At 43.6% G+C, this 23,092-nt stretch overlaps 1 protein-coding gene across 1 annotated transcript in view; it reads right to left on the reverse strand.

The window, feature by feature from the left end:
• Positions 1-21,322: 21,322 nt before the first annotated feature.
• The window catches only part of KAZN (kazrin, periplakin interacting protein), a 182,906-nt gene continuing 181,136 nt past the window's right edge, over positions 21,323-23,092 (reverse strand). The window contains 1 exon segment of the mRNA XM_040428799.1: positions 21,323-22,913. Within this exon segment, the coding sequence (XP_040284733.1) occupies positions 22,746-22,913 (168 nt within the window). The 3' untranslated portion in view covers positions 21,323-22,745.

Raw genomic sequence — 23,092 nt, forward strand, 5'->3', positions numbered from 1 at the left:
TAATCAATGACAGGGGGGTGATGAGGGAGTCTATATGGGGTGATCACCACAGTCATTGATCACGCCCCTGTAAGGCTCCATTCAGACGTCCGTATGCGTTTTGCGGATCCGATCCATCTATCAGTGGATCCGTAAAAATCATGCGGACGTCTTAATGGAGCTTTACAGGGGTGTGATCAATGATAGGGGGGTAATCAATGACAGGGGGGTGATGAGGGAGTCTATATGGGGTGATCACCACAGTCATTGATCACGCCCCTGTAAGGCTCCATTCAGACGTCCGTATGCGTTTTGCGGATCCGATCCATCTATCAGTGGATCCGTAAAAATCATGCGGACGTCTGAATGGAGCTTTACAGGGGTGTGATCAATGACAGGGGGGTAATCAATGACAGGGGGGTGATCAGGGAGTCTATATGGGGTGATCACCACAGTCATTGATCACGCCCCTGTAAGGCTCCATTCAGACGTCCATATGCGTTTTGCGGATCCGATCCATCTATCAGTGGAGCCGTAAAAATCATGCGGACGTCTGAATGGAGCTTTACAGGGGTGTGATCAATGACAGGGGGGTAATCAATGACAGGGGGGTGATGAGGGAGTCTATATGGGGTGATCGCCTCCGTCATTGATCACGCCCCTGTAAGGCTCCATTCAGACGTCCGTATGTGTTTTGCGGATCCGATCCATCTATCAGTGGATCCGTAAAATTCATACGGACCTCTGAATGGAGCCATACAGGGGGTTATCAATGACAGGGGGGGTGATCAGGGAGTCTATATAGGGTGATCAGGGGTGATCAAGGGTGATGAAGGGGTTAATAAGTGACAGGGGGGGGGTGTAGTGTAGTGGTGCTTGGTGCAACATATTACTGAGCTGCCTGTGTCCTCTGGTGGTCGATCCAAACAAATGGGACCACCAGAGGACCAGGTAGCAGGTATATTAGACGCTGTTATCACAACAGCGTCTAATATACGTGTTAGGGGTTAAAAAAATCACATCTCCAGCCTGCCAGCGAACGATCGCCGCTGGCAGGCTGGAGATCCACTCGCTTACCTTCCGATCCTGTGCGCGCGTTCACAGGAAATCTCGCGTCTCGCGAGAGGACGCGCCGGCGCGTCCACTCGGAATGAATCAACCACCTCCAGGACGCGTCTGTGCGTACAGCGGTCCGGAGGTGGTTAAGGGGTTAAAAAAAAAAAAAAAAAAAGAGCGTTTTATTGGGCAAAAAAAGTTAAACATTGAAAAAAGGATGCATTTTTTATTGCTGTAGTTGTACTGAAACAGAAAATAAAGTTATATTATTTATGCCGATAAACATAAAACTCAGTGGTGGTATTACTGTTCCCCCCCCCTCAAAAAATAAATAAAAATAAGTTAATAAAAGTGATTACTCAGCTATTTTCACTATTCCCATAGCAGTGAATGGCTGTGTATTCCCTGTCTCCTCCACAATTACAGTGCCATGTAGTGTGACCAGCACCTGTCAGATATTGATGGTATATTTCATTTGGATGCCCAACCTGCAGCTGTTGCAAAACTACAATTCCCAGCATGCCTGGACAGTCTCCAGCAGGCATGCTCAATCTGCAGCCCCCCAACTGTTGCAAAACTACAACTCCCATCATTTGCTGACAGCTATTATCCTGCAGAAGGGTATGGTGGGAGTTGTAGTTTAACAACAGCTGGAGGGCCGCAGGTTGAGCATCCCTGGTCTACAGCTAATAGGGCATGCTGGGAGTTTTGCAAAAGCTGGAGGGCCACAGATTGAGCATCCTGGTTTAGTCTATTAATCATAAGTGTCCGGATGGGACAGCCCCTTCAAAGTGGCAACTACTGTGAGTCACAGCCATATGAACAGAATTTGTATACCCATACTGCAGGGTGTATTTTATGTCAGATGAAGGCGATGCTGTATATTTACATCAGGGGTGCAGCTATGAAGAGGGGGGATGAGACAGAGATAGCAATTACATCCAGGGCCTTGTGCCTGAAGAACAGTCTTCTACAAAAGACACCAGTATTATAAATGGAACATGGAAGGTGAGGGCTCGGTTATAGATGTATATATTTAATTTTTTAATTGGAGCATAAGAGCTTACACCTCAACATCTAATCCACAGAGAGTCCCATCACATATGAGACGCATCATTAATTACCACACATAAAGATTGCGTTTAGTGTGTTAAGAGCCAGACATAACTGTTTACAAAGTCCTGCAGAATTGGCAAATAAAAGGTGTCTTTAGACATGAGATAGGCCCCTTATGCTGTATTGGATTGCACAAGATAATAGATTTCCAGATAAAAGAGCAATGTTACTTTTTTTAAATAATATGACTGTGGGGAGTCAACTCCAAGTCAAACCGCAGGAAAGAGGGTCATGAAAGGAATGTAAGGATGATGGGAAAACATCTCAGAAATGTTCTGTGAAGAAAACAAGACGCCAAAGACAGAAGAGAGAAGGGTAACTAAACTTTTGTACAACTTTATTTAAAACTATTCTAAATGCCCGACAATTTATTATTGTAATATACTTTGTTTTACCCATTTTACGGACAAAATATGCACCCGGTGACTATAGCGCTTTGGATCCTGTGCACTGCTGAACTGTATGTGGTGTATGGATTCCAATGTATAGGAGCCAGCACTGATCACTGTACTGGAAGGCGCACACATCACTGCTCGTGCTCCCCTCCGCTGACGCCTGGCATGCAGAGATTTTTGACAGAGCAGGGACAGGCAGGAGCAGCAATGCAATTTTGCCTGTGCTTGCTCCATTAAAAGCTTTGCATAGCACATCGGTGCAGGAGACCCTATACGTATATGCTATGCCAGGACTCTGCTGAGCACAGCGGGCACAGGCAAGAGCACTGCATAGCAAATCTCTGCCCCTGCCTGCGCCTACTCCCCTATATACTCTGCATCCCAGGCTTCAGCTGAGGTGAGCATGCACAGGCAGAAGCAACGACGTATGCTCCAGGCAGTACAGTGCTGGCCCTTATGCCTGTGATAAAGATGTGGACTACATTCTTTGAATTCAGCTAAGAAAGCTCCCACATACTTTAGCTCTCAGACAACACCTTATCTTCTCCAGAGCACAAAGGTTCCATCCTATCCAAGAGAACATGCCTCCTTGCTACGTTATATATGCTTTTTCTGCTGTTAAGAACTCCATTACAAGATGGCGCCTGTAGTTAGATATTTACATAGTTCACATACCACAGTTAGTAAAACAATGCACAATGGGCAGATACCAAGTGTTATCTCTCGTCTTATTTTAATATTTCAGCCAATGCAACAATGGCACATGCCTCAGTGGCAGGGGCGGACTGACAACTCATAGGGCCCCCGGGCAATAGGAGATTATGGGGCCCCTGTGTCCCCGCCCACCCTCAATCCACACCCACACACAGCCCCAGCCACACACAGCCCCACCCACATCGCACCGTGTCGGCTTCAGGCTCATGTGGGCCCTTGGGCGATAAAGTCTCAGTGGGTCCCCCTATACAGTGATAATTCTCTGAGTACAGAAAATATAGTAGATGTCCCCTGCAGTCCTATGTAACACCACAGATAACACAGTGATGGCTATCTGAGTACAGAAATTGTAGTAGTGTTACCTGCAGTCCTATGTAAAACTACAGATAACACTAGTGCTGATAATGTGGTAGTGTTACCTACGTCCTTAGGGTGCCTCCATATTAGTGTTGAGCGAACTTGTGTTTTAAGTTCGGCGTCTAAAGTTCAGGTTCAGGTTATCAAAGTATCCCGTTATGGATTCTAAATTCCGTTATGGTCCGTGGTAGCAGAATCCATAACGGGATATTTTGATAATCCGAACCCGAACTTTAGATGCCGAACTTAAAACACAAGTTCGCTCAACACACTTCCCTATGTCTCTCCCACGGACTCCATGCTGGCGGCGCTGCCTCCTCCTTTTCTTCTTGCCCCGCACAGAATGTCTTGATGCATCTGCGTCAAGACATAGGAACACTGTGGGCATGGTGATGGTGACACACAGGGACAGAGAGCCACAGACACACACACACACACACACACACACACGGAGAGCCACAGACACAGACAGACACACGGAGAGACACAGACAGACACACGGAGAGACACAGACAGACACACACAGAGACACAGACACACACAGAGAGCCACAGACACACATACACACGGAGAGCCACAGACATACACACACACACACAGAGCCACAGACACACACACACACACACAGAGAGTCACAGACACACACACACACACACAGAGAGAGTCACAGACACACACACACACACACACACAAACACACACACACACACACAGAGAGTCACAGACACACACACACACGGAGAGACCCAGAAACACACACGGAGAGCCACAGACACACACACACACACACACACACACACAGGGACAGACTCTCACAGAGTACTGTAGACAGATCCCAGAAATCACAGAGAACATCTGGCTGAAAGAAAGAACCGAGCAGCTTCAGGTGGATCTCACCCTGGAAAAGCTTATGTTAGATGGAGACAGTCAGCAGGTTGTATGCAGGGCTCTCTGTGGGCTGACACACTGTAACACAGGTGCTGTAATGGAGGCACCAAGGTACAGAAGGGCTGGGACCACCACTAGGATGAGGTAAGAGGCAGGAGGACACACACAGTTGTGCTAATTAATGAACATACAAAACATAGGCCCCTTCTAGGACCTATCTAGGATACCCTAATAGGATAATTGACAACCCACTTAAAATATAAAAGTTGTTGGATCCCTGATGCCATTGGAGGTTAGGAGGTGCCAATTTCACTAAGAGGACAAAAGGGAATTTGATATATTTCAAGTAGTGTACATTCACAAAGAAACTCAGAAACTATAGACCAAGAAGGAAAGAAAATATTTATTTTAGACAAGCAAGTTTGAGCCTAGAGGATGACACAAATGAAGCCAAATGAACTATTACTTGTTCAAGTTAGGGCTCTTTCACACCTGCGTTTCTTCCAGCATAGAGTTCCGTCGTCGGGGCTCTATGCCGGAAGAATCCTGATCAGTTTTATCCTAATGCATTCTGAATGGAGAGAAATCCGTTCAGGATGCATCAGGATGTCTTCAGTTCCGGACCGGAACGTTTTTTGCCCGGAGAAAATACCGCAGCATGCTGCGCTTTTTGCTCCGGCCAAAAATCCTGAACACTTGCCGCAAGGCCGGATCCGGAATTAATGCCCATTGAAAGGCATTGATCCGGATCCGGCCTTAAGCTAAACGTCTTTTCGGCGCATTACAGGATCCGACGTTTAGCTTTTTCGGAATGGTTACCATGGCTGCCGGGACGCTAAAGTCCTGGCAGCAATGGTAAAGTGTAGTGAGGAGCGGGGGAGCAGCATACTTACCGTCCGTGCGGCTCCTGGGGCGCTCCAGAGTGACGTCAGGGCGCCCCACGCGCATGGATGACGTGATCGCATGGCACGTCATCCATGCGCATGGAGCGCTCTGACGTCATTCTGGAGCGCCCCGGGAGCCGCACGCACTGTAAGTATACTGCTCTCCCGCTCCCCACTACTACTATGGCAACCAGGACTTTAATAGCGTCCTGGCTGCCATAGTAACACTGAAAGCATTTTGAAGACGGATCCATCTTCAAATGCTTTCAGTTCACTTGCGTTTTTCCGGATCCGGCGTGTAATTCCGGCAAATGGAAGTGTGCAAGTGGCCTTAAGATATATAAATAATTCTGTAGACCAATATTTTCCAACCTGTGGCTCTGAGGCTGCTGCTAAAACTCTGAGCATGTCCTGGCAGTCTTTGGTGGGCAAGAAATTCTGAAAGTTGTAGATCTGCAACATAGGTGGGGCCCTGGTCACAGACTTTACCTAGGGAATCTCACTTGACTTCGCCCATACAGCATCACAGGGTAGAGACAGCATCACAGGTCCTTTACCTCCTCACGCTGAACAGCCAGCCCAGGAGACTGACTCCGCCCATGCAGGATCACGTGGTCGTGACATCATAAAAGGTCTTTTAGCCTCCTCCAACTAGAAAAAGCCTGTAATGTATGGGCTACTGGGAGGAATAGGTCACGTTACGAGGGGACGCGAAATAGGCGGTGAAAAAAAAACTCTTTAGCACAGCTGCGGCGGGCCCCTGTCCTGGCCAGGCCCTCGGACCACGTCCGAAATGCCCGACCGGTCAGTCCGCCCCTGCTCAGGGGAATGCCTTTCTGATGTTTATATAAACTGCTGTACTTCCTGTAATAAACAAGAATTTGCTTTGACCCCAGTGTATGTGTTAGTTATTTTGTTCCGTGCATGTAAAACCCTTGGGTTACTATTAATTTGGAGCAGTAGCGCAAACATGATCGGCCCTGATTAGGGGGTATCTTTATCAGTTGGCGCCCAACGTGGGGCTCAGGAGAAGTAACGTCGCTAGCCAAAGTTTTGGGGTCCCAGAGCACGGTGGACCACACTTGAGAAGGAGGACTGCAGCCTCAGAGACAAGGTGAGAAAATTTTGGTTATCTCACCTGCCTCTTGCTGCTTCACTGGGCTGTGATAATGTTCTGCTATTGATGTTACGTAGTAGCAACTTCGGTTGATGTAAAATCCTAAATTCCTAGAATCCGGAAAGTTTGAGTTTGCTCTACCGTGTGTATTTGTCTGCTTCACAGTTAACGGTTAAGCAGAGCAAGAAATTTCCCCTGGCAGGGGCGCGGAGACACATTAGGGGCTACTAAATTATCTGTCCTGTTTAGACAGAGGGTGTAGCCCCGGGGTGCTTCGGGACGGGGCTTGATTTAGGGGTTACTGATTTATTTGTCTTAGTGATGGAGGGTGTAACCCTGGGTAGCCCTGAGTGGGACTCAAATTAAATTAAGGGCCACTAAATTATCCTAGTGACGGAGGGTGTGGCCCTGGGGAGTCCCGGGAGGAGTATAAATTATCTGCCTGGAGTGGCGGAGAATTAGTCCTGGACTGGCGGACCAGACGTGGTAGCCAGGGAAGAAACCGTTAATATTCTGCACTGGGGTGAACTTTGCTTGGGAGTGTGAAGGAGAAGGTGCCTGCTTCTATCTTGGTTGTGTGTGTGAAGTGAGTGGGTAAATCCATGGGAATCTTAACCCTAGGAGTACTAGTACAGTGGCACCCTGATTTAGTGTAAGCCGTGTACCGAGGTGGGCTCCTCAGAATACAGCGAAGTCACAGACAAGGAAAGCGACACTGACACCAGCTTACTATGCAAGAACAGAAACTTTACTTAGACGAGTGATAACATAAGAACAATACAAACATGCATAGAAAAAGCTATATCCACGGACCCACAGTCAATGGCAGACACAGCAGAGCCTGCAAGTCATGCTGTGCCGCTACAGAGGACAGCCCTAGCCGATGACAAACGCAGCAGAGCCTGCAAGTCAATGACTGCGCTGAAGTCCAGTACAGTACAGCCTAACGATCTAATCCTAACTGACTACCTAATGCTAGGCCTAGGCTAGTCTCTGTATCTTCAGGCGCCACACAATGTAACAATCAGTAACCAGGTGTACTGACCTGCGTCCGTTCTGGGCCCGAGGATGCAGCCTACCAGGGTTGGATACCAACCTCTTAGTAACCGTGCGGCCTTGCTTGATGATGAGGCCTTCTGTCCACACATTGAACTGGTCTTCCTAGGACAACCTCTCTTTTAGAAGAGCTGGATTCAGTCAGGGTATAACAGCTACTCTCCTTCTTCTGAGTGTCCATTAACTGCCAGACATCTGCAAACCAGGATGGAATCAGATTCAGTCCCTCACAGCACAATCCTTCCACCACCATGCCAGATCAACACACTTCCTGGTTCACTCACAGGCAGCAGCATGAGTCATCATCTGTTTTGCATATTCAAATCTCAGAATGTGCTGGCTGTAGCTGCAAAACAGTGGCCTCTAGTGCCTGGAATGCCAAATGACAGTTTAAGTACATACATTATGCAGAAATAGCTGTTTCACAATCTCACATTAGGAAGGAAGCTTCGAGGAAGCTAGTCTGGGAAAGATTCAGAAAGACACATTGTGTGTATGTTATAAAGGATCATGGATGTGAAGAAGTTGAAGATTACAGGATGTGATTTTAAATGGAGAATTGAGTGCATGGAAGTAAGCAATACTAAGCATTGTGGAAAGTTGAGTGATGATGCAGTGCAGCGCTGATGAATTATTGTGTCTTGTCTGTCTGTGTATCTGTGTGCAGCGCACTGTGCGTGTCTCTATTGCCTGGTGAATGTGTCCTCTAACTTCAGGGAGTGTAAGGTGTTTGGGTTAAATGTAAATGCAAGAATTACTGTGGCAGAACCTGTAGGAACTCTGTTTGCCGAGATCGAGAACAGAGGGAGAAACAGGGGACTGTAGCTGCACGGGGGGAGTGACGTCATGACATTGGAATATGTGATAGCGAGAACACTGCATTATTAAGATATATTGGATATAATCAAAAGAAAATGTGCGTGAGGTACTGAGTGTGTGTGTGTGTATGGAGCACATATGTACAGTATGTTATTCGTTAATAAGTTCAAACACTTGTGTTTGTAAAAGTATGAGAAAGTGTCCTATATGTCTGTTCGACATTGAATGTTATGTCTGTGTGGACCTTGTGTGTGGCCAACTAGAAAACTGACTAGTAGAGGAAGGTCACGCAGCCAAGTTTAGCGACTAAAGCGAAATCAGCTCTACTGATGTGATGATGAGGCCAAATTAAGAGTTAAGTCGAGAATGAAAGAGATCATCACACAGGGAGGGGTGTGTGTTCTGGCTTTAGGCCAAAAAGGAGCGAAATTATAACAAAGTTTCTCACAGGAGTAAACAGGACATTCGGCCTTAAATTTAGAACATTCTATTCCTGATATTATAAAAAAAAACAATGCAAGCGTCAATGTATGACGCTACTGACACTGCTCTCAAAGATGGTGCTGAGACCCTACCACATCCCCCAGCAGCCATCTTAACTGAGGTAACTTCCTCACTAGCGAACATCTTAACTAATCCATTTTCCGGCCTGGCTGCCATTTTAACTCCTGTAACTTCCGGCCGGCACAGCTGCCATCTTAACTGAGGGAACTTCCTGCCTAGTAGCCATCTTAGTTACTGGTATTTCTCCGAAAACGGCTACAATCGTGAAACAATACACATAGATCCAAGTAGCACCACAAGGGGTACTCACTCGAGTCAGTAATTGAAGGATACACATATACCTATAATTAGTCATGATCGGTAGTATTGTTTAATTGTTTATTCGGATGAAATTTTTTAACTTCTATGTTTCTGTTTTTCAAGTGAAGACCCCTCCTGCCCATTTGTGAGAATCGCAGAAGGAGGGGATTGTGATGGAGATAGTCTCAACTGTGGTAAACTGTAGATTTAAGCCCGGACAGTTTCAGTTTTTTTCTGTCTTTCATATGATGTTGCTGAAAAATGCTAACCTTGAGATAAGATACTGCAGAATTATTAAAGAATGTAAACAGGCAGTGAAAAACATCAGCAAGCTAATGAAAGGTGTAAACATGCCCCCCCCCCCAATCTCTGATGGTAAACTGGGAGTAGTAGGGAGATATAGGGTGGCTGAAAGATAACAAGCTCGCAGAACAGACAGAAGTCTTCCTGCAAGAGGCAAGTGTATAGAGGAGAAGGTGTAGAGAGACAGAGAAAGTTGGGTTGTGAATGCTATCAGGATAATGTTAAACCACCTCCCCAACAGAGAAAGGAAACAGTAGGTCTGCCACCCTTTAATGGTCCTGGGAGATGGACCTGCAGAGTCTGCGGGACCCAGAACCCAGATGAGAGAGAAAGTTGTGCTGTGTGTGGCACTCTTCATCCACACCACACAAGAGGATCGTATTCTGTGTTGCCTGGATCACTGTCCGTCCCCACAGACACCCATGTTTTTGTCATTAGGATGACACAGGTGAGGGGGGAAAGTTAGACCAAGATTAGGAAGCAGGCAATCCAGTACCTCCAGTATCGACTGTGCTTTTAAACATTTAGCAGATTCAAGTCCGGTTCCAATTATATCCCTCACTCTGGGTGATAAAGTAGTAGTCCCATTTTGATTGATACTGGAGCAGCCAAGACAATTGTCCAGCAAATAAGGCCTCCCCTGACTTAATCTCCAATAACACCAGTCCTTGGGTAGAAGTGGATGGGAAAGTAGTACACTCCCCTTTCAACAGAACCCATCCGTGTTAGATTTGTCCTTACCCAAGAAGTGCTTGCCTGGTTGCTGGTCAGTGGTAACGTCCCCTGTTGCCTCCTGGGTACAGATTTGCTTGCTTGAGAAAACTCCCTGGTCCATCTTTTTGTCAGTACTCCTGGAAGATGAGAAGGAAGCCCTGCTTGCGGGAATGTCGAGCCATCTGTGGGCTATTGGACCCACGGATGTTGGCAAGCTTCCAGTTCCTCCTGTGGAAGTGGTGATGAAACCTGGCGCCCCACTTGCCAGGAAGATGCAGTATCTCTTGAGTATGGCACAGTCAGATGCCATATCTCAAACAGTTCGAAACGTTTTGAAAAAGGGGTTATCAAGGAGATTGTATCCCCTTCTAACACTCTTTTATACCCTGTGAAAAAGAAAAGTGAGAAGGGCAAACCAACCCGATACCAGATAGTACGTGACCCACGTGCTGTCAATGAAGCCACAGTTTGTAACAGCCCCATTGTGCCCAATACACACCTTGTTGGCTCAGGTTCCCACTACCCGTACCCACTCCACTGTTATTGATTTGACAAATGTTTTCTTTTGAGTACCACTACACACATTAGGGTAAACAGTATACCTGGGTGGTGCTGCTGCAGGGAACCTAGAACTCACCTAGTATGTATACTGCAGCCATGTCACTCCTATCCTTTTTTTTTTACAACATGGCTGCAAGTGAAATAAAAAATGTCAGTTTTGTTGCATTGCCTTCCTGGGGTGAAACATCTCATCCCTGAATGTAAGACAACTGTAGAGGACATCCCTTTGCCCAGAAACATGAATGCACTGAGGACATCATTTATAGGCCCTGTTTCTTATTGTAGACCGTGGATACGCACGTATGATGCAGTTTTCTTTATGATTGTTTGTCTTTTAGTCCTTTCCACCTTACAGATTAGGTAGGTGGTAGATGCCTTTTATGCCTAAAGATGACCAGTTTGTTCTCCCCCACACTGGCCTATCAGATTACCACATTTAGATTGTATTGTACAGAAGTGAATGGCCATGCCTCAGCTGTCCTCACCCAACTGCATGGCCAGCAGCAACAACGCCCTGAGGCATATTATTCAGCAAGACTTGACCCCGTGGCCGAGGTCCCCTTTCTGCATCAGAGCTGTAGCAGTTGTCAAGCCATGCTTGATAAAGGTTCTGAGATAGTCCTGAACCACAAAGTGACAGTGATATTACGTCTATCCTCATGAAAGTACAACCCAAGAACCTTTTTGTTGCCCGCAGAGTCAGGCTGGGTTCACACGGGTGTCACGTTTTGGCTCAGGAGGCGTCCCGGGTGTATTGTGGCAAACCCGTGCGAGTAGGTACGCAATTTCAGTCAATTTTGACTGCGATCGCGTTCCGTTTTTATCGCGTGGGTGCAATGCGTTTTGCACGCATGTGATAAAAAAACTGAATGTGGTACCCAGACCCGAACTTCTTCACTGAAGTTTAGGTTTGGGTTCAAGGTTGTGTAGATGTAATTATTTTCCCTTATAACATGGTTATAAGGGAAAATAATAGCATTATTTAATACAGAATGCTTAGTAGAAGGTCAATTGAGGCTTAAAAAAAATCAAATAAAAATTTACTCACCTGCTCCAATTGATCGCGTAGCTGCCGGTCTCCTGTTCTTTCTTCAGGACTTGTCAAAGGACCTGTGGTGACATCACTGTGCTCATCACATGGTCCATTACCAGGTCCTAAAAAAGAACAGGAGACCGGCAGCTACGCGATCAATTGGAGGAGGTGAGTTAATTATTTTATTTAACCCTCAATTGACCTTCTACTAAGCATTCTGTATTAAAGAATGCTATTATTTTTCCCTTATAACCATGTTATAAGGGAAAATAATACTGTGAATAGACTTTCATCTTAGCAACTATGCGTGAAAATCGCACAATATAGAGCATGCTGCGATTTTCACGCAACGCACAAGTGATGCGTGAAAATCACCGCTCATGTGCACAGCCCCAAAGAAATGAAGGGGTCCGGATTCAGTGCGGGTGCAATGCGTTCACCTCACGCATTGCGCCTTTGTGAACCCAGCCTTAGATGTGATAACTTACAAAGTGTGTGGTTTACCTCTGCTAAATCCTTGTGTGCCGGAAGAAGGCCACAGTCCGGTTAGGACTGAACCTCCGTATATCTCTGTTTGCTGATTTGAATGTTCATATTCATCCTAAGGATAAGCGAATTGGTTCTCACATAGTTTTATAGGGCTGAGAAAAGACATCTGCCCATCCAGCCCAGCTTAGGAATGCAGTCCAAATTTTTCAAAAAGGCAAGAGAGACAACGACTAGTACACAAATGTGCATTTCTCAACGGTATATATGTGTTTTAGTACACCAAAAAGTTACTAAATTAACAGTTAATAACTGATCCCAACCATATGTTTGTGTCGATTTCTTAACCTACTACTAACACATAGGATCATGTCTTGGACTTTGATTCTAGATTGTATTACCTTTCTTGGCTTCTCATAATTGACACTGTTACAGACGATCATGACGTATCACAAACTTATTTCCTGACGCTTATAGATCAAGTGTTTTACGTACTATCATGGATTCATCGTGTTGATTATTTGTCATAATTACTAATATATGGGACCATTCTAGATAATATTATCTTTATAGACTTTTCTCTCTATCACAGAATTCCAGCTATTGTAACTTTTTCTATCAATCTATTCATCAAAATATTGTGCCTATCAGGGATATTATTGTGTTGATGCATGATCATTCACTTTATTTGATTAATATAATTTGTTTTCGTTGACATAGGGTATTCATATGACGCCTGAAATGTTCAAAGATGTAATATTTTGGATACAGCCACCCTGTTGCCTCTGGCGCAAGGGAAAAGGGAAGAGTTAGGGCACTTAAACTTTTCTTCCAGATCCAGAGGAAAAGGCTCATGACTAGGGCTGCAGCTAACGATTATTTGAATAATCGATTAGTTGTCGATAATTTCATTGATTAATCGGGGAAAAAACACCAAAATTAAAAAAAAGGTGTTTATATGATTTTACTTAAAAATTTATGTTCAAAGGCCATATTAAAACAATTTTAGGACTTACATAATTATACAAATTTTGCATTACAATGTAAAAAAGACAACATGTCCACATGGTCAGGGCTTAGGCTAGCTCTCTTCTTACACGCTATGTTACCTGTTGCAGAGAAGAGACGTTCCAATGGTGTGGATGTACAGCTTATAATTTATTGCACATTAAATCTCCAAGACTTGTATTCCTCCCTACTACTATTATCCTGATTACCTGGCTGAGTTATTGGGGAAGGGGGGGGGGGGGGATCTGTGGATGGCACTGTTATGGGGGCATCTGTAGATGGCAATGGTATGAGGGGCATCTGTAGATGGCACTGTTATGGGGGGATCTGTGGATGGCAATAATGGCACTGTTATGGGGCATCTGTGGATGGCAGGCACTGTTATGGGGGGGGATCTGTGGATGGCTGGCACTGTTATGGGGGGGGGGATCTGTGGATGAAACATATGTGTCATTCACAGATCCCCCCCATAACAGTGTCCCTGTGTAGTGATTGTGAATGACCCCCAATACAGGGGGGGGTGGGGGCTGGGATTTCGGTTTTGTAATAGCAGCGGGGCCCGATGCAGTCACTGTATTCTATTACACCGGGCCCCGCTCACCTAATCATATCTATCAAGTAGGGGATGTTAAACTACTTACAGTGCAAAATCACTCCAGACCCTAACTTACTAGTATTAAACGATCGCAGGAAGCCGGGCGGCGGCAGCAGCGTAACTTACTACGTCATGCGCCTGCATACATAAAGTGGAAGGAGCAGGCGCGTGACGTAGTGAGTTACGCTGCCGCCCCGGCCTCCTGCCTGCTACGAAGTGTACTAGTAAGTTTTACACGCTGCCGCCCGCTCCGGCATAGCAACAAATCGGCCTATTATTCGATAACGGAAATCGTCGACAACGAATCCAGTTATCGAATATTATCGATAATGTTGATTAATCGTTGCAGCCCTACTCATGACTGTTTGCAGATAAATGTCACAAGGGACAGTGGGATTTGGTAAATCAGCTATTAGATAATCCAGATCATAAGCTCTTCGTGGATGGATCGAGGTATGGCCAGGATGGCAGTTACTACATAGGTTGGGCAGTTGTGATTAAATGACACTAAAAAGCAGAGTCCTTACCACCACACATGTCTGCCCAAGAAGCAGAGCTAAGGGCTCTAGAGATGGCTTGCAGATATGCAGATGGAAAAGATGCCAACATTTACGCAGATTCCAGGTACAGCCCATGACTATGGGCCCATTTGGAAAGCCAGAGACTTCCTGACCGCTTCAGGTAAACCCATCAAAATGGGAAAGCAGTGAGGTCTCTTATAGAAGCCCTCATGTCACGGTGATAAAAAAAAAAAAAAGGTTACTGTAAAACAGACTCAGAGGAGGCAAAGTAAAAGCCAAGGCAGATCAGGCGGCAACAATGGCTGCTAAATTGCCTAGGCAGACCCCTGCCTTAGTGGACACAGCTCAGGTCCCTGAAATAACTCCTCCTGTCTCACTGGAAGTTCTTAAGACCTTACAGAACCAGGTGGGGAAGGAGGAAAGGGACCGGTGGATGGAAAAGGGGGGACTACAAATGAGGAAGGCCTAACACAGTTCCAAGGGAAACTCTGTCTTCCCAGGTCCCTCTAATCCACAATGGCACAGGCAACCCATGGAGTGATGCACCAGTTAGAAGCTGCGGTGTGTGATTTAGTACATAGCGCATGGTACGCCCCAGGGTTTAGCACTGTAGCAGTTAGATATACTCAAGGATGTATGACTTTTGCCAAGAACATAAGACAATGTGGTTAAGGTACCTCAGAAACACACGTCTTGCCCTTTGCATCTGTTTCAATGTTTGCAGACTACCTTACTACCCAAGGTGGGCATGTATGAGTATGTATTGGTGTGTAATGACTTGTTTTCAGGATGGGCAGAAGCATACCCGGTAGCTAAGACTACAGCAAAGAAGATTATGGCCGAAGTTGTATGCAGTTATGGGGTATCAGACCATTGAAAGTGAAAGGTGTTCACTTCACAGGTGTAGTGATGCAGAAGATAATGAAGGTTTTGGGTGTAGAACAGGCCTTATATGCTTCGTACCATCCATAAAGCAGTGGTAGAGTAGGGAGAAAAGGAACTGAATGGGACACTAAAAAGGTAAAAAAGCTATGAACAGAGTGCCTGCTGGTAGCTGTATTTTCAGTAAGGTATACCCCTAACCATGAGACAGGTCTTAGTCCCTATTAGGTCCTTAGTGGGTCAGGCCTTAGGACAGGATTGTATTTCTTACAGTGGCACCAGATGCAACATGGTTGTCTGACAGATTATGTGATCAGTTTGCACAAGCATTTGACTAAAAAACATTAGAGTTTTTGCTTCACTTCCAGATGTTGATAAAACACCAGGAACCCACCCAACTTGTGTCTGGAGATTGGGTGGTAGTAAAAAGACACGTTAGAAAAGTCCTGTCCTCAAATCCTGGTTTGATGTTCCATTCCAAGTGTTCTTGACCACAAGCACATCAGTGAAGCTTGAAAGAAAGCCTAATTCGAGTCATTTCAAGAAAGTATTGAGTCGGGAGACTTGAAAGGATGTTTCTTGTTCCCCCTTGTGGGACTGCTGATCCTGACTAAAAGAATATGGATTCTTATTGAGATAGTAAAAATAGGTTTCTGGACTGGGGAAGAGGTATGCAAAAGGAAGAACAAAGTTGTTACAGTCCGATACTTCTAGCCCAGTGACCCATTAATAGTATAGCCCAAAGAGTCCCAGTATGGATAGTTCTTATGTTCACACTAATCAATGACCAGGTCATAAATGCCCTAAAAGGACTTACTTCCTATTCCTGAATTTTATCTTTAATTCTGCTATTTGTGTTGTTTGTTGTGTCTTCCCCTACATTAGGAGGTTTTTGTTCAAAGTCGTAACTGAGGCTACCCCGGAGATGCTCATGGGAGACTTCCATAAGGATGGGAGACAAGGTCCACTTTGTTCTGTTGGTCCGCCCCCTGCTTACAACGCCACCTGGTGATCATCGACCATAGGAACTAACATCGGACTTTCCTGTGCTAAGTCCAGTGTCATGGGAGGCTATACACTAGGCTAGGTTGTCATGGAAGCTGGCAAAGAGGATTCAAAGCATGAGGACAGATGTGCTAGGCTTTCATTAGGGAAAGAATGAAGTCCAAGGGGGGACTGATAGAGATGTGGACTACATTCTTTGAATTCAGCTAAGAAAGCTCCCACATACTTTAGCTCTCAGACAACACCTTATCTTCTCCAGAGAACAAAGGTTCCATCCTACCCAAGAGAACATGCCTCCTTGCTACGTCATATATGCTTTTTCTGCTGTTAGAGAACTTCATTACAAGATGGCACCTGTAGTTAGATATTTACATAGTTCACATACCAGTGTTCGTAAAACAATGCACAATGGACAGATACCAAGTGTTATCTCTTGTCTTATTTTCATATTTCAGCCAATGTAACAATGCCACATGCCTCAGGGGGAATGCCTCTTTGATGTCTATATAAACCGCTGTACTTCCTGTAATAAACAAGAATTTGCTTTAACCCCATTGTGTGTGTCACAGTTATTTTCTTCCGTGCAGGTAAAACCCTTGGGATACTATTAATTTGGAGCAGTAGAGCAAACGTGATCGGCCCTGATTAGGGGCATCTTTATCACCTGCAGTACATTGGAATCCATACAACGCTTACAAGTCAGCAGTGTCAATGACTTATGATGCTAGGAGTTCCTGCCTGACCACAGGTCTACTGTATTGTACTCACATAATGCCATGAGTACAGTACAGTAGACCTGCAGTATTATAAGTTATCATTATGCTGTGAGTTAGGATAGAGGAGCAGTGTGAGGTCTCAGGAAATGTGGCCGTCGCACAGTTTGTTTTTCTGGACTGTTCACACTTGTGTCATATTAGCCTAAGGCAACCAACAAATGAGCATATTTGTTGCTGCTGCATAACAGATACAATCATTTGCTCGTTTATCGGGTGATCAACTGCATGTTCACATGGGAGAATGATCAGGAATGAGCATTCTTCGCTCTTGCTCATTGGCCTGAGTAAAATGCCCCTACTGTATTCCATTCATTGGGAAAAATGCCTCAAGTGTGAGCGTGATCCTCCGTTCTGGACTTGCAGGAGTGCACTGCATTATACGGATTCATAATGCTCCGTGCCTCTGCTTGACCTTAGGCTACATGCACACGACCGTATGTGTTCTGCGGTCCACAAATTAAAACGGATGCCATCCGTTTTTTTTTTTGCAGATCCATTGTAACAATGCCTAAAACTGACAAGAATAGGACATGTTTTATTTATTTTTTGCGGAGCTACAGAACCGACATACGGATGCGGATAGCACACAGTGTGCGGTCCACAATTTTTGCGGACCCATTGAAATTAATGGGTCCGCATCCTAACCGCAAAAAAAAAAAAACGGACACAGAAACAAAATACGTTAGTGTGCATGAGGCCTTACAGATACAGAATCATAGTGAGAAAGCTGCACGATGCTGTAGCAAGTAAGGTCAAGCAGAGGCACACAGCAATATAAATCTGTATAATGCAGTGCGCTCCTGCAAGTCCACAACGGAGGATCGCGGTCAAACACGGAGCGTGATTCCCGCAATGGACTCACTCCTGTGAAACAGCCCTTAAACTATTCATGGTTAACAGAGTAATAAACATAAAACTCAAAATACACACACAAACTAGCAATATTTTAAAATAAGCTTTATTTGTTTCTTTTCGCCTTCATGCCTTTAGAGTTCCTCCCCCTTCACGTGGGTCGGGGGGGGAGGGGGGAGGGTTTATATAACTAATGATATCAATCATCTTTAAACTATGTATTCTCGTTCTCTTAAATAGATCATTTTCTTAGTAAGATTTTTTATTTTTTTTGAATTATTTCCTAAGCATGTAATGAAAAATACTAAACCATGAGCTTTTTTAAAAAAATAAAACAGAAAAAAAAAGCTTTATAAAACATTTTCGTCTGAATGCAGAAAATCGAAGCGCAGAGGAGGCTCTCCTTCCTACAGGTCAGACAGATCCCTTTAAAAAGCTGTAACATTGTTAAGCCACTGATTGCCAGTGATCACATACATCAGAACAAGAAAACATATTTTTTAAAGACTAAATATCCCTTTAAATAGGGTGCACTAAAATAAAAAATACCATCTAACATTATCAAATGTTTCATGTTACAGTTTTCAGAGGTTGACATTCATTTTTTTCTTGAAAAAATAAAATAAAAATTACAACAAAATTGGCAGCATTATATATCCCACTTAGTGTATCTAGACATTAGTAAAAAGTGGAAAAGCACAGAGCTGGTCACAGGCAACTCAACCAGTCTGAAAACTAGATAGAATACATACTAAGTTACTTGCACAGAATCAATTTAGATTTATTTTTTTTAAAAATGCCCAAACACAAAAAAAGTGCATTTCTGCTGCTGCCAGCCGACGGCCCAGAATTGCTGCATTTTAATGAAAAACAAGATCATCCATAAAGACAGGTTTGACTGTTTTCGCACCAAGCAAATTGGATTTATCCAGGGATGTATACACAATGGTCATGAAACATACAATGCTATGAGAAGTCGATTTTACCATCCCAGGCTATGGCTGTAGTTGTGACTTCATGCTCTGTAAATAATTTTTTTTTTTTTTGTATAGTGGTTGGGGTCAGGAATATATATCAATGAGTTTATATTTAATGGGATGACAGATCCCACAGAGAGCATAAAACTATCCCATAGAAGTTAAAGGGGTTCTCCGGGAATTAAGAAAATGAAAATACTTAAATATTACTTTATTATAAATATATTCTGAAATGCCTTTTATTATTTATAATGGGTCTTTTTTTCTGGGGAGCAATCATCATGGGAAACAAAATGGCCGGGTTCGCATTAGTTCACACAAAACCTGTCCTGATCACACACGAGGACAAGTTACTTTACAACACTGAGGTAAAGAGCTGCCTCATCCTCCTCTCTGCTCTGCTTGTCAGGGATTATGATCCTGAATACAGATAAGAACTTTAGCTGAACCGCTGGGGAATTTAGTTCATGAGGAGACATGAAGTACAGAGAGGACGGACAGGACAGGCTGTGGTAATGGAGACTGTAAACAACTGCTGCTGCTCATTATTCACATCCCTTCCTCCTCTCATGTCTCCTCATCATCGCCATTCCCACAGAGATTCACCTGTATTCAGGATCCCTGACGAGCAGAGCAGAGAGGAGGATGAGGTAGCACTATAGCTCATTGTGGTGAAGTAACTGGTCCTCCTGTGTGATTAGGACAGGTTTTGTGTGTACTGATAGGATGGCGGCCATTTTATTTCTCCTAATGTTTTCTCCCTAGACAAAACAAGACATTCTAAGAAATGAAAGGTATTTGTGAATATATTTTTTTATAAAATATTTAAGTATTCATTTTTTTTTTTATTCCTGGAGAACCCCTTTAGGGCCATATGACGGAGGTTATGGCAAAGATAGTGCTTGGCCCTATCTCCCATCAGTCCCAGAATGGAGGGCTGGTGACGCATGCACACTACTGCTGTGGATAGGAGATAAGTGTTCTTGTGGGAAAACTCTTTTAACGCTACATCTATGCAGGGAGTTTAGAGCTCTATATCAGGAAAACTTCTGAAGCAGTTCTGACTTTAAAGGGTTTCATAATGAAATTTTTTGGCAAGAGTACTCTAAACTGCATATTTTGTCCCATATACCTGTTTTTCATGTCAGCACTTTCCTTCCACTGTTCTCAGCATCACTGTATCCTGGCAGGATGTTTACATGGAGAACTTCCTGTTTTCATCAGCATCCTTCTAGTTTTTCTAACCCAGCATACTTTGCTCTTCAATTTTTCACAGGGCTTGCTCCACTTTAGGGTGCATTGACACAACCGTATGTATTTTGCGGTCCACAAAATGCAGATCTGCAAAAAATATGGATGGCGACCCATTGTAAGAAAGTCCATTCTTATCCGCAAAACGGACAAGAACGGGCCGTTGTATCTTTTTTTTTCGGGACTACGGAACAGACACACGGATGCAGACAGCACACACTGTGATGTCCGCATTTTTGGTGGTCCCACTGAAATGAATGGGTCCGCATCCCAATGAATGGGTCAGACGCCTGACATCTCTCTTGCCAACATCCAAACGCAACACCTTTTATCCAGGGGCCAGTATCTACTTATTAATTAAGGTGCATTTATATATTTTTTTTGTCCCCTGAGAAGCTAGCTTTTTGTTGAGGAAACGCACGAAATTGAGGGCTTAGCCACCGAGAGGTGGTGTCATCCCTGTCGGGGTGGGTGCTCTGTCTGTAGGTAAGGATAGTGAAGGTACGCCATAGGCAGAAAGGAGGTGGTCCTAACCGTCTGACTTCTACAGAACTTATTGAATGAACAAACTGTACGTAAGATGGAAGAGGTACAGAGAGATACCAAGCCCCCACCTATATAAGTGTTGCATCTGCCCCTATAGATCTGTGGTGATCTAATATATCACACATTCTGTGCATTGTTATATATTTCTAATTTTAATATGGGTTTTTGTTTGTGGTTATGTTTTAATGGATTAAATAAAAGCTATATTTTATCAAGGGGGCTCAAGACAATGACCATGTTAATACCCATTGAGCTGTTGGCATAAATTTTTAGTGATAGTCATGTGAATGGGGTGTAACATGGAGGAGATGTAGAGGGCATGGCTACAGCACGAGAATACTGTGGCAGGAGGAACAAGCCTTGAGGAACATTAGAGAGCAAAGTACGCTGGGTTAGAAAACCTAGCAGGAAGCTGATTAAAACAGGAAGTTCTGCTTGTAAACATCCTGCCAGGATGCAGTAGTCCTGAGAAAAGGAGAAAAATGCTCACATGAAAAACAGGTATATGGAGCAAAAATATGCAGTATTTGGGATATTCTGGGCAGATAAAAAAAAAATCATTATGAAACCGGAGAACCTCTTTACGTGTTTTAGAACAAAGCCTTATTCTCTCTTTTTGAAGTAAAATAAAAATTTGATTTAAAATATATAAATCTAGCCTTCTGGGGGCAGAAACTTAAAAGTGCACATACCCCCTTACTGGGAAGATATCAATTCCCAGGACTTGACCAGTCCATTATACATTGGTCCTTGGTGAATCGATAGTCCTCACCCACATTAATAAAGCCTCCCAAGCTGAGGGTAAGAGGTGCATTTTAAGTGCCTGCCTATATTATAAAACATGATTAGCAATTAAACAGTGATCAAAAAAAGAAACAAAACAAAAAATGTCAAAACTGTGCATTACTTAACAGTAATAAAGTACACCCGATGATCAAAATCTACGTATTGTATAAGAACAACAAAATATTAAATACTGTGAATATGGTAACAGTTGGATTATGGAAGACATAACCAAGTGAAAACTAAAATTTATTCGTGCGATTTTGGTTGAGCTGCATTAAAATGTGACTGAGCCCACTCACCTGATGCACTGATGACAGGGAGGGGCCGCAGCTTTAGAACACATATGATATGAATACCCTTCATCCTTTAGGAAAAATAGAACTTCAACATTTATCTTTTTTATAATTTAGATATAACAACTTTGTGCATTTATGCAAATAAATACAAAAAAAAAAAAAAAAAAAAAGTACAAAAACGTAAAAAGAAAGGAAAAACATTTTGTCTGGCAGGCATTAAAAGTTTAAAGAGTGACTTCTACCCTCACAGTGCAGGTAGCAGTGGTCTGAACCCAAAGCAACATATCCTTGTAATAGTGACGTCGCTGAAACACTCTGTGCTGCACTGACGTCACTAATGCTAAATGGACTGATAGGCAGCATATTGGTTTAGGCCTGGCTGTCTTGCCCTGTGTGTAAGCAAAATAATATATCTAAATACTTCATTCAAGAAAGTCTGTTAAACTTCCTGAATAAAGAGATGTATATATATATTTTTTTTCTTTTCTTTACAAAGCACTGGCACACCCCTGAAACAGGATAATGTCATTCAAAACATTGCAGATACAGAATGCATCACACTATGGGATTAAAAAATAAAAAATAAAAATAAACAAGACACTACAAGCACAAAGTGCACAGTTTCTGTTATGTACAAATACACAGTAGTTTTTCAAGTTTCAAAAAAGGAAAGAAAAACAAAACATTTTTTTGACCCACTTCCCAAATAAAAGACCACAAAAATTATAATAAATCCAGTAAAGACAAAAGTTACAATACATCAGCATCGCTAAAAGGACAACAATCAACATCTCTATACACTCTTTATGTACAATTACAGAATCTGCGATGCAAATGAAAATTAAAAGAAACAACAGAAAGTCCTACTAAATAGAATAAAAGGCTCACTTGACTGCTTCGGACTTTGTAAACGGGCACATACACCCTTTCACATATACACACACAGAATAAGCAGATTCCAGCGACAGTCACCAGTCCGCATCCTCTTCAATGTAATAGTCAGGTGTAGTACCATCAAAAAGACCAGGGTCTAAGGACTTCCGTTGTTTTCCCCTTGCAAAAACTCTTGAAATGGACCCAAAACCCATTTTTTCCTTCTTCTTCTTCCTCTTCTGGTCTTCCAAGTCTTCTAAAGACTGGAAAAGTAATAAAAAGAAAGGTAAAGGCAGTTATGACGAATGTTCCAACTTTGTGTACATGGAAAAATGCTCATGGGTAAATCAAGATGAATGGTACAGAATCAAAGGAGGACTGGGAGAAGGATGATGTAGGGAATCTATGAGGACACATACATTGCTTCTCATTTGCGCCACAT

The sequence above is a fragment of the Bufo bufo genome, chromosome 1 (genome assembly GCF_905171765.1).
Source record: "Bufo bufo chromosome 1, aBufBuf1.1, whole genome shotgun sequence".
Lineage (NCBI taxonomy): Eukaryota > Metazoa > Chordata > Amphibia > Anura > Bufonidae > Bufo > Bufo bufo.